The sequence below is a fragment of the Synchiropus splendidus genome, chromosome 8 (assembly GCF_027744825.2).
Source record: "Synchiropus splendidus isolate RoL2022-P1 chromosome 8, RoL_Sspl_1.0, whole genome shotgun sequence".
Lineage (NCBI taxonomy): Eukaryota > Metazoa > Chordata > Actinopteri > Syngnathiformes > Callionymidae > Synchiropus > Synchiropus splendidus.
In genome coordinates, this window is record NC_071341.1 from 4374853 (window position 1) to 4387375 (window position 12523).

Consider the following 12523-nt stretch of genomic DNA (forward strand, 5'->3'; position numbering starts at 1 on the left):
GTTCTTAAAAATCAAACCGTTTCAGAACATATTTCCATTGTTCTATTGTTATCGCTATAAAAAGTAGACATCCTGACACATGCTGATGGCAAGAATTAAAACCATTTCGATAACTTCATCTGGCTTGTAATGTGTAAAGGTTGGCACACAGTTCCTAATTTACATCCTATTTTGGGGGATCTTTCACTTTTATTAGCTCTGTTTGCTCAAAATGAATCAATGTGAGTGTTTCCATTTTTTACCTGGCATTTAGTTTTAAGCCAGCTATTAAAAAAACGGCACACCTTGATGCGCTACAAGTGTAAATAAAGGTTTGATGTGAGCAGTCATGCTTGCTGTTAGCTCTGTAAAATCTGCAGTGCTGACAGTCATTATCGTCTGATAATGACTGTCTGTATAAAGTATAAAGTTTATGGACCAAACGACGTGAGCATAAGGCAAGAGTGCATTGGCCAGTTTCCTCTGTGAGTGAACTATAGCGTGTAGAACGGGAACGAGTAGGTCCATGAGATCCACTCACTTTGGCGGATTTTTAACATCAACAACATGGATGAATGTTTATTTCTACCTGCTCTAATACATTGTAATCATGTTAGAGCTAGAGGTCATTTGTATTACATTTATACAGTTCAGTTGATTTATCTTTGTACATGACACAGGGTTTGAAAAGGAGCTGTGGTAGCGTATGCTCTGTTAGTCGCCGGAGCACTAGCATTCTGCACAATGGATATAACTGCTTCTGATAATCCCAGGTCCAGTAGTCTCTACCTCTCAACATCCAAACCTTTGAATAAAACCCGCTCTCAGCTTGAGCATTCTGGATATCACTCGCGCATACCGAGCTGAAGTGCGTTGTGTCTGCTCAGCTGACGCACAGTTCTACCCACGTCGAGTAAAAATCTGCGAGAGGTGGGGCGAGAGAAAATGGCCCGTCCTGGTCGAAAGAGCTGGACCGAGAGCACTCACTGTGACAACACTTCTGTCAACATCCGTTTTGTCATACCCTCAGCATTGTGTAAAACTGAGTTGACCATGTCCCACTGTCATGCTGGGAGTGCTCGCTGGGTCCAGTCCCTGCTCCTGGACATGAGCAGTGCAAGATGGCAGCAGTGAGCTCATTGATTCATGATCACATTGGGGACTTGCAACGTGGGCGGCGACCACTGTCGATTGCTTAGCTTAGCCCTCTTAGCATGTAGCACAGCCGTCTCTCGAACACTATGTCAAAATAAAATATTAACTCTACGTTCAGATGGGTGAGCTCAGATATAAAGACGCAACACCAAAATTGGCATTGAAATTCTGTTTAGGCTGTTGTCAGCAGCTGCTAAATGCAACATGTCTTCTTAACTTGTAATCTAACCAAGTTACTTTTAAATCAAAATAATCAATTTTCAATCTAACTTTGGCAACACTGCTAATAATTGACACAATAATTAGTTCTTACATTGTTTTGATTTTCCGTTTTCTTTTTTGGTTTTTGGTTTTGGTACATCCCTGAAATGCTTGATGCACTGTGTAGTTATTTATGTATGTAATACATAGTGTTTATTCACTTATTTTGTTTGTTATTTGTTTTGACCATTTTATTATCGTATTTTAGCACATTAACCAATCGCACACTTTTGAATTTACCTCCTCCTTTTCCCTCCACAAGCCTCCATAGTGACGGTCATTCGGCTAGTCAATGATGCAGTCGACTCAATTGAAAGTGAAGGTACCATGTTTCCTCCCCTTTGTGTCTCTTCTCCACTATTCTCATTGTCTCACACTCGATTGCATTTCAACTGAATTCACACGTCTTGCGATAGATACGATGGCTGCCCCATAATGTACGAATAATAATGTATGAGATGGTGACTGGCTATGCTTAAGTTGTTTGAGCTCTCTCACTTGATTTATGCATCTTGTGTTATAATACTGATAAGAGAGAAATGTGCTTTGTTTTGTAAAACTGTGTGTATTTTGGGTTTCAACTAGTTATCTGCCTGGACTGTATGATTCTGTGTAATGGTGATGGTTTGACATTGTCTCCATGTGGTTTGTGTTCTGACCCATTACCCATGCTTTTTTTCTTCATCACTTCCTCACTGACATGTCCTCCAGGATATCACTAAATGGAAACTGCTGTTACTTTAAAACGGAGAACTAAAAAATGGCAACCATATCTCAGCTAATCGTATTACTATCAAGGGAAATACTTCAAAACATATCTATTATGCTTAGAAAAACATCTATTAAACTATATTATTTATTATTTACAACAGTTAAAAGCTGAAGCTATATAGTTATTACATGCAGTATTTTTCCATTAACAGCGATTGATGAAGAAACTAGTAACAATAGCATAAAAGACAATGTTCCCGCTGTTGTTTAAGTCTTTTAATGGCATGACCTTCATCCGGCTATAAGCATGATGTGATTGTCTTCTGCTTTTATCCTTCCTGGGCTTTAAAATGTTTATTTATTGATTTTAATCCAATACAGTACGTCTCCAGTGACAATGGTTAAAACTGACGTATATCTGGTTATGTGTTTGCAAATGTTCATAAAGCAAGATACATTTGTGTGTGTGGTTTGTTGAAGCACATTTTGCATTTTAGTGGTGAAATGGAAAGCATTTCACACATGTAGTTTATGATCTGATTAACATGAAGTAATTCTGTTTATCTTGTCATATTTGATAAAATACCTACCCGATCTGCAGCACTTGAATCAGTTTCTCAATATTATGATTACTGACAGTTTCCTCTATTCAAATACTGTTATAATACTTTTCTCTCTATTGCTTCCTTTTGAGCTGATGTCACAGGCTGTAAAGGTCAGACTTCAAAATGACAACGCAATGATGAGCCAAAGCCCTTTTTACGTATGAAATATGTGGCCTGAATTGGATTGAGATCCCTTTCTTGGATGTTTTTTGAGGGTTGTCGTATTATATGTTTTGGAGGGCATTAACAGGCCCTCACATAAGGGGCCCAAACCTGTTCTCTGCATGGACTCTTAAAAAGATATTGGATGGCAGTGGTGCTTCAGTAAGTTTAAATAAGTAGCTATATTTAACTCACTTACATTTGGATTTGGAGTCTCATCCCCATCCCCCTAGCATTCTGCACTCTGTTAAATCACTCGATCAAATTTACAACATATTTAATGTATCATTAATGTGGTGTCCCACATTGCATTTCATGTTAAATTGATCCAATTGGGGCTCTTTACTGATGATTGAAAGGATCCATCTGTTGAGGAGCATGTAATTCCAAAAAGAACGTTGAAAGGACTTTTTTCAAAGTGTGGAATTTCTACTGCAAAATTTAAAAAAAAATACCCTTTGCTGTTCCAATTATGAGCGATTCACCATCAGTTTCAAAAATGTCATATAGTTGTCAAACATCACATACCCAGACCTGTTACGAACACCTTTTTCCTCCCAGTTCATTGCCAGAATCACTGACAGAAAAGTGTCATGGCTTGTTTTTTTTAAACACTTGGTTTTAGCAGTCATTAATAGGCACTAACTTTACTAAACTGGACAGGTTGTCTGATTTCTCACCTGCTTTGTGCAGTGTTCATAGAGGATTGGATTCAATTCTTACTCACTGGAGACTAATTGAGTCATCAGCTGAGTGTTGTCACAGTTATTAATTGATCAGAGATTAGAGATATCAGAGATTTTTGGTTGAAGTGGAAACCACAGACATGGCAATAACTTTTGAAGGTCCTCTTAACATTATGTGGAACAAGAGCTGACCATTATGTCTACTTAAGTCAGAAAAGTTGCCAAAATCACCACTTTAATGTGGAAAACCAATCTGAATGTAAAAAACATTTATATGCTTGCTGTACATTGGCAACTGTGCTTCAACCAATTACACAAACCTTTTATGTCAAATCATTGTGTAGTTCTGTCATGTCTTTGCTTGATAAGGTCAACCCTTCTCATCGGTTATCCCTATTCTGCGCACGCGCACACACACACACACACACACACACATTTCTTCATTGCAGTTCAATGCAATGCATTTTAAAGCCATTACTGAAGGGGTGATAAAAAGTACTTTTGGTTTTGTTTTGTTTTTTTATTTGCTTGGTTTTTATGCACGACCCTTTTTGTCCCCCCCAAAAAAAATCTTTTCTCAGCTTAAGACTAAGAGCTCTCTCCATTTGTGCAGCCTATCACTGGGATACATCGGACTGGATGCTCGATACCAAGAAGTCCAACAGTCAAGAGAGAACAACGCACAAGTTCGGCCAAGAAAGTGATCCTGCAGCGAGCCACATAAGCGAAAGCCCAGCAGAAATAGACTCTGACTACTACCTTGGGGGTTATGACATTGACAGTGACTATCCCCCTCCTCACGAAGAAGACTTCTTAAATCATGATCAAATGCCTCTTCCTCTCCCCAGTGGAGAAGACTACCAGGAAAATAAAACAGTAGCTCCTACTCAAAGGCCGCTCTCCAAGGAGAGCACTCTAAGTTCGAGGAGTAGCAGCACGAGTCCACATCATCGCACTCAGTTTCACCCAAGTCAGTATTTACCTCCTCACCAACTCCCCTTTGGAGAAATCAACTTAAGCTCCTTAACGGTCCCACAAAATCTTGGCTCTGTGTCACGAAATATGCAACTGACTGTGGCTGCCTCATCTGCATCAGCTCCGTGTGGGCTGGGGGACTCCGACCATGGTGGCTGTTTCGACTTGAAGGATGAGAGCCACAGAGGGGTAACAATCACGACTGAGTCCCAGCAACAAACTGAAGTTTGATGACTATCTCCAGGATCGTGGATTTTGGAAATACATTTCTCCACATCATCGTTCCAGACTCAAATTCCTTTCGAAATGACTTTCTACTTGTTTCTATAGCTCCCCATCTCACATGGTTCTAGAAAAGCAAACAACGTAAGCGACTGGATTTGCACAATATCTGGAACCTTTATGCGACACATACTTGTGGCACTGGGAAATCAGACAAAACGTGATATTGATTTATTTTAATACAACTTGAGTCGTTCATCGGTAAAAAGAAAATGTGGTTTAATTCTATTGGGCTCCATAATAGAGTAAAAATGGCTTCATCACTAAAAAGGCAATTGCATTCTTTTGAACTTGAGTAGAGTTTTCTCTGCAAAGCCTTTAAGGTTGACAAAACAGCCATTGTGTTTACTCACCATCTTGCATTTACTAAATCATCCTATTGTGCTTTTTGGGTTTCTGTCTGTACATGTGTGTAACAAACGCATGCGTCAATCTATTTATATTTGTGAAGGATGGTGAATGGGAAAGGACCCGAAAAGAGAGAGATAAAAACCCCACACTGCTGCAGATGAGCTCAAAGTGCATGCATTTAGGTCTAGCACCCAGAACTTAAAATTCAGCTTCCTGCCAGCAATAAAATAATAATAATAATAATGATAACAGCACAGTAAAGAATGTGCCTATCTTGTTGGTTGACAAACAACACTGCATTTGTGCTTCTCAATTGTGATACAAGGTCAACCAACATGGAAACGTGATTTTCACCTAACTCCCAATCTTGGAAGATCACTTGTGGAAATCAGGGACTTGTTCACCCAGACAGCCGGCTCCATGGTGATGTGAGACAGGTTTTCCAGATTTTGATCAAGCTGTGAATACAGAAAATAAAATAAAAGATGCATAATTCATTAAAATCTCAATTCCATCATGAAAGTTTTTAACTTGAAGAAAAAAAGAAAGAAAAGAAAGGAATTTTCTTTGTGCAGTTCAAACCATGAGATCAACAATTGATCCTTTTAGAATGCACTTTCATTTATTACTGTGATCAGATTGTAATATCATTCTACCTTTTGTTTTTAAATGTTAAATGACTGGAATGACTACACACTGAGCAAAGCACTTGCTAATAATGTTTAAAGTCAAGCATGCTGCTTTTTGGGCTTAGTAAATAATGTAAAGTTATGTAAATCAAGTTTGTACAGTGTAAATATGTGCATACTTTGCATTTAATCCATTTGAAACTGTCTTTGACCTTTTTGTTGGACTTAACAAGACAATGAGATGTGTCTACTGCCTCTAAAGCATGACTCATTGTCTATTTCAGTCGATTTCAGGGCAATTTTCGGGCAACTTGGGTGTTAGATTATGGACATTATACTTAATATCTGCTTCCAAGCAGATGTTTCATTTTGGGGGCAAATGGGATTTTTTTTCTTTTCTCCAGACATGTAAATATTTCTGCAGCCCTTTCAGGTGTAAAGGCATTTTCATGTTCTTTTTCTATACCAGCGTGGTGGAATAAAACCATTTCTGCTTGTTGTGTATGCTTTCTTTCCGGGTCTGCAAATTGAAACATTGAGCAATCCTAGCGAGTAAACTCAAATACAGTACACACGTACGACTGTGACCATAAACAACGAAAAATATGCTCTTTTTAGAGGCTATCAACACATTTTCCTGACATCGACTCAGGTCTTCTGCACGTCCTTGCGACTTGTCTTATTTGGATGTCAGAATAAAGCAGTGTGCATAGACACGGTTGTTGCTCAGTACATTTCGGTTATGACGGTTGTTGCTCAGGACACAGCCAGACCCGTTGAAAGGGAAATATAATGGTTCATTTGAGGAAGAGTGTCCTTAAGCTATGCATAACTAACTATTGTATATTAATATTAATATTGTATATATTAAGTAATAATATATGTAATAGCAAGTTCTCTCTCTAGTACTCTTTGCACCCGACCCCTCTGTGGGTGGTGGGTCCGCAGGAGGGACGGCCCATCCACATCGAGAGGAACCAGTTGAGGTGGCTCGGGCATCTGATCCGGATGCCCCCTGGACGCCTCCCTGGGGAGGTGTTCCGGGCTTGCCCTACCGGGAGGAGACCCCGGGGAAGACCCAGGACTCGCTGGAGAGATTATGTCTCTGGTCTGGCCTGGGAACGCCTCGGGATCCCCCGGGAGGAGCTGGAGGAGGTTTGTGCGGACCGAGAAGTTTGGGCTTCCCTGCTCCGAATGCTGCCTCCGCGACCCGACCCCGGATAAGCGGTAGAAGAAGGTGAAGGTGAAGTAATAGCAAGTCCCGATAGCTACCAACTGAGCATTTTTGGTCTTAAAGACATCTAATAGAAGTCAAATGGTCCCTAGGTCCTAAGGTCGTTCTACCACTGGTCTAAAAGAGAATATTTCTAGAAGACATCTGTACACCTCATCTAACTTGGTATTTATAGACGTCTACACGTATACACAAAGAGCACCAGAGTCACTATCCAAGACGAAACATCCAAGCTCCACGACTATGTCAGGAAGATGGCACCCAGAGATGGAGCACTTAGTGAGTGTCTCAGACAATGGAAACTGACAGAGAGGGAGGAACTGGAGGAACCATCATGGGAGGAAAAACCCCTGCATGGGATGTACCATCGACAGATAGCTGAAGTGGCTGACATGAACAAATCCTACCTATGGCTAGACAGGGAAGGACAGCACAGAGGCACTCATCATGGCACCAGAGCAATAGAGGCTCTGATCTACCACACCAGGCAAGATCTTAGCATCCTGCCTTCAGAGCTGGAGATGAGGAGGGCCTGAGAGCAGCCAGGGCCAACCTCGCACGTGGCATCAGAGGGGCGAAGCGGCAATATTCCAGGATTGCAGACCAGTTCAGCGACAGCAGAGACACCAGGAACCTGTGGAGGGGGATCCAGACCATCACAGATTACAAGCCCTCACCGCAGACCTGTGATGACTCCCCTCTTCTGCTCGACCAGCTGAATGACTTCTTCGCTCGCTTCGAGGCAGTCAACAAGACTCCAGCCCAGAAGATCCCTCTGACCGCTGAAGACCAGGTACTGTCGTTGTCTCCGAACAGGGTGCGAAGATCGCTGAGAAGGATCGACGTGAGGAAAGCTTCGGGTCCAGACGACATCCCGGGAAGGGTCCTGAAAGACTGCGCTGAGGAGCTTACGGATGTCCTCACAGACATCGTCTGGTCATGCATCACATCAAGACCTCTCTCCCTCCTGCTCTAGATCCATACCAGTTCGCATACCGGTCCAATCGCTCGACTGACGATGCCATCTCCACTGCTCTCCACTCCGTCCTCACCCACCTGGAGACGAGAGACTCTTGCGCCCGAATGCTGTTCCTGGACTTCAGCTCAGCATTCAACACCATCATCCCGCAGCAGCTCATCCTCAAGCTGGTCCAGTTGGGACTTGCCCCCCCCCTCTGCAACTGGCTACTGGACTTCCTCACAGGCAGACCACAGGTGGTTCGAGTTGGCAGGAATACCTCCGGGTCCATCACAATGAACACTGGAGCTCCTCAGGGATGTGTACTGAGTCCTCTCTTATTCACTCTGCTAACGCATGATTGTGCACCTGTGTCTGACTCAAACCTCTTCATTAAGTTTGCAGATGACACAACCGTGGTGGGCCTCATCAGGAACGACGACGAATCCAACTACCGGAGTGAGGTGTGCCGCCTGGTCCAGTGGTGCGATGACAACAACCTTCGCCTGAACGTGGAGAAGACCAAGGAGATGGTGGTGGACTTCAGGAGACGACCTGTCCTGCATCCCCCGCTTCTCATCGCTGGTGCTGCAGTGGAGCAGGTCACCAGCACCAAGTTCCTGGGTGTTCACATTTCCCAGGACCTGACCTGGAACACCAACACCACGGCACTGGCCAAGAAAGCCCAGCAGCGCCTGTACTTCCTGCGGAAGCTGAAGAGAGCCGGAGTTCCATCCCCCATCATGTGCACCTTCTACAGAGGCACGATCGAGAGCGTTCTGACCAGCTGCATCACAGTGTGGTTCGTCTCTTGTACCATCGCCTGCCGCAAGACCCTGCAGCGCGTGGTGAAGACTGCTGAGAAGATCATCGGGGTCCCTCTTCCATCCCTCCTGGACATCTACAAGACTCGCCTCACTCGGAGAGCCCTGAGGATCGCAGGAGACCCCACCCACCCGTCGCACCGCCTCTTCACGCTGCTACCATCAGGGCGAAGGTTCCAGAGTCACCGCGCACGAACGAGCAGACTGAGAGACAGCTTCATCCACCAGGCTGTCATGATGCTGAACTCCCTTCCTACTCTGCCCCCGGGTCTGCACCAGGCACTTTTGGCTCCATCCACAGGGGCAGAGGATGTTGCCATGCTGCCATGAGCTAGGTGCTCCTCCCGGTGGTTGATGGACTGATGTTACGATTTTGTTGCATGTATCCTGCTGTCTGTGATCTTTATGTGGTGTCTGTGATCTTTATGTTCGTCTGTGATTGTATGTCGTGTCCAGGTCTGTGAGAACAGATATTTCATCCATGCTATATGTCTCGTACTGTAGCATGTGTTTGACAATAAAGTTACCTTACCTTACCTCCTGATCAGTCTGATGAGGTGGGGAATAAAAGGACCTCAACATCAGGACTTGAGACCGATAAGAAGCCGTGATGACCTTCAGTCTAAAAGCCAGATTTGGATGAAGGGTCCCAGAGGTCAGACCTTCACCAAACGACATACACCGTGAGCTCACAGACAAGGCTGTCAGATCGCTCACTCTCTTAGCCGAAGCTAAGGCCAGAAGAAGAGCCGTCTTCAAGGTCAGTATATCCAACGAAGCGGCCGCCAGCAGTTCGAACGGGGCCTTACAGAGCCCTTCAAGAACCAACTGCAAACTCCAGGGCGGAAATAGGTTCCTCGCCGGAGGCCTAATGCACCGAGCACCAAGAAGAAATCTCTTAATGATCGTGTGACTCCTCACAGAGACCCGACCAAAGCCTTGGTCCCCCGCCGAGATGGCGTCCGCAAACACGTTGAGTGTGGACGCCGCCCGGCCTTTGTCCAACAGCTCCTGCAGGAAGGACAAGACCTCCGCCACAGAGCAGTTAGATGGCGAAAGCTGTCTCACTGCACAGCAACTAGCAAACACACGCCACTTGGAAGTGTAAAGCTTGTTAGTAGCTGGTGCACGGGTGCTCTGCACCGCATGGATGACTGCGTCCGACAGCCCCATGTCCAGCAGTCTCACCCTTTCAGCAACCAGACCTTGAGGGGTCAACCTAGAACAGGACGGGACCGAACCCAGTCCTGATCCTGCACCAGAGCCCTGTGAAAGTCCGGAATCGTCCAGGGTGGACTCGCCGCCGTAACTGCGAGGAGAAGTTTTAACAACCTCTCGTCTGACAGACGCGCTATCATGGACCGAGAGTCGAGGAGAATCCCCAGATATTGAGTGCAAGTGCTGGGCTGCAGCGCACTCTTCTGGAGGTTGACCGCAAAGCCCAGACGTCTGATGTGCCGCAGCACAATCTCCGTGTGCTTCGCTCTCCGAAGCTGCTAGAATGAGCCAGTCGTCCAGATATGTCAGGATTCTTATTCCCGCAGATCTGAGCGGCTCCAACGCTGCATCCACCACCTTCGAGAAGGTCCGTGGAGCCAGAGAGTACCCAAAGGTAACAACTGGTAACAGTTGTCTCCCACTGCAAACCTCAGGTAGCGCCTGTGGTGCTGCAAAAATCCACGGAGGTCATCCCGTGCCCTCGCCTGATGCACTCAAGCAGTTGCTTTATTGTCAGCATCCTGAACGAGCGGGAAGAGATGAAGGCATTCAGCCGCCCAGAATTGGTCTGAGACCTCCTGATCTCTTGGGGACCAGAAAGTACACAGAATAGAACCATCTCCCGCAGTCCTCTTGAGGAACCAGGGAGATCGCTCGTTTCTGGAGGAGCGACTCCACCTCCTGCTCCAGACACAGATATTCTGCTAGGGAGCGAGGAGACGTGAGACGGATCCCCGCGAACTCGGGGGGATGGCGACAGAACTGAAGTGCGTAGTCACCGTGTGCTGTGAGCTTCCGGCAACATGGGAGACGTCATCAGCGAGGGAAGTCGGGAGATGTAGTCCACTGCTCGACACGGTGGCGCTCGGCGCAGCCGCACTGGATTCATTTGACTCAGGCGAAGCAAAATGGCCACCAGTGACGACAGCTGCAGAGGCCGCTGGGAGACAAAGTTCCTTCAGCCGGCCAGCACTCACCTGTGCGTTTGAAGAACTCGGACCAGGCCGACTTGACACGGGCAGTGCAAAATGGCCGGAGGTCGAAGGAGCTAGTGTTAGCCTAGCTTTTTTAGCTAGCGAAGACGAAGGTTGAACACGAGTGAGGCCTACGGAACCGGCCGGCACGTAAAAGCGGCACCCGAAGATACTTTTTCTGTGGTTTATTGACAGGAGATGCAGACCTTTGGCGTTTGTGAGCAGGCGCTCTGCCACGAGTTGCAGACGAAGGTCCAACGGACGAAGTGGAGGGCTTGTCGGCTTTGCGGAGGCGAAATGGCTACTCCCGGACGTCTTTTTGGCCCGAACGTTCTCTGGAACAGGAGGGCTGTGACCCCCTTTTAGCCAGGCAGAAGTGCTCAGAGAGCTTAGCAGACGACTTCTGTGTCTCATGCTTCTCCAGCAAACCCGAAACATTGGAGCCAAACAGCGTGTCGTCTGTGATTGGCGCTCCTATGGGGTTCCGCTTCTCCCGCTCCTTTAATCCCATCTTGGCGAGCCACAGGTTACAAGCTGCCATCTGGGTAAGAGTGCACGTGCGCGCTCCATCGACTGAGGCAGCCAACGCCATCTTCTGGAAGGCCGCAGTCGACACCTGGATCCTCCGGAGCTCGTCCCCTTGCAGATCGAAGTCTCAGGCCGAGGCCAGTGCCTCGATGTGGATTAACCAATTGCGAAGGCCATTAGAGAGCGGAGCACATATCAAATAGAACTAGAGAATTACCAGGGGCTCAAAGAAGAGCAAGAGAAATCCTGGAAGGTGAAGGCAACAGTAGTGCCTGTGGTGATCGGTGCAATCGGGGCAGTGACCCCCACACTGGAGAAGTGGCTCCAACAGATCCCTGGAGAAACATCAGACTTCTCACTCCAGAAGAGTGCAGTCCTAGGCACAGCAAAGATACAACGCAGGACCCTCTAGCTCCTAGGCCACTGGTAGAGGACCCGAGCTGAAGTAACACCCACCCACCCCACCTGGGAGAGGGGGGTGGGTGAGGGAGGAGTACATATATATATATATATATATATATATATATATATATATATATATATATATATATATAGTCTGACTATAACTGCCATCCTAATCTAAGTAAGTTTCAGTATTAGAGAGGCTACCTAGTTCAGTTCAGATTGTTGTTTGTTATCTATGTCGTGAGTCACAACATGAGGAAGCAATTGCCAAAGCCTACAACAAAGTCTAGCTCCATTTCAAGCAATGTTCTTGTTGGCAGAGTGGTAACACCATTGTGCGGAGATGGTTCAGTCCCTATTAAAGTCATTACCCCACTGACAAGCCAATAACCATCAAAAGCTGGCTGATGTGTATCTGTGTCTGGCTGTTGAAGAGCTCCAAGCAGATGAACATTCATATTAATGCTTATGGTAAGTCCAACAGTCAACATGTGTGGCTGACCTGAAAGACATGACTGAGACATTAAAGAATTGTGGATTGAGTGACCTGGAGTCATGTGAGTTGAGCTCCGCATTTGCAACGACT

At 45.8% G+C, this 12523-nt stretch overlaps 1 protein-coding gene across 5 annotated transcripts in view; it reads left to right on the top strand.

The window, feature by feature from the left end:
* Window positions 1-6291, top strand: part of fat3a (FAT atypical cadherin 3a) — a 73039-nt gene extending 66748 nt beyond the window's left edge. For 3 of the 5 annotated variants that reach the window (XM_053872271.1, XM_053872276.1, XM_053872274.1), the window contains 2 exons: window positions 1658-1717; window positions 4173-6291. In XM_053872271.1, the coding sequence (XP_053728246.1) occupies window positions 1658-1717; window positions 4173-4765 (653 nt within the window). In that variant the 3' untranslated portion in view covers window positions 4766-6291. The remainder of the gene's footprint in view (window positions 1-1657; window positions 1718-4172) is intronic. The other 2 variants (XM_053872273.1, XM_053872275.1) reach the window with 1 other exon arrangement.
* The last annotated feature ends 6232 nt before the right edge of the window (window positions 6292-12523 follow it).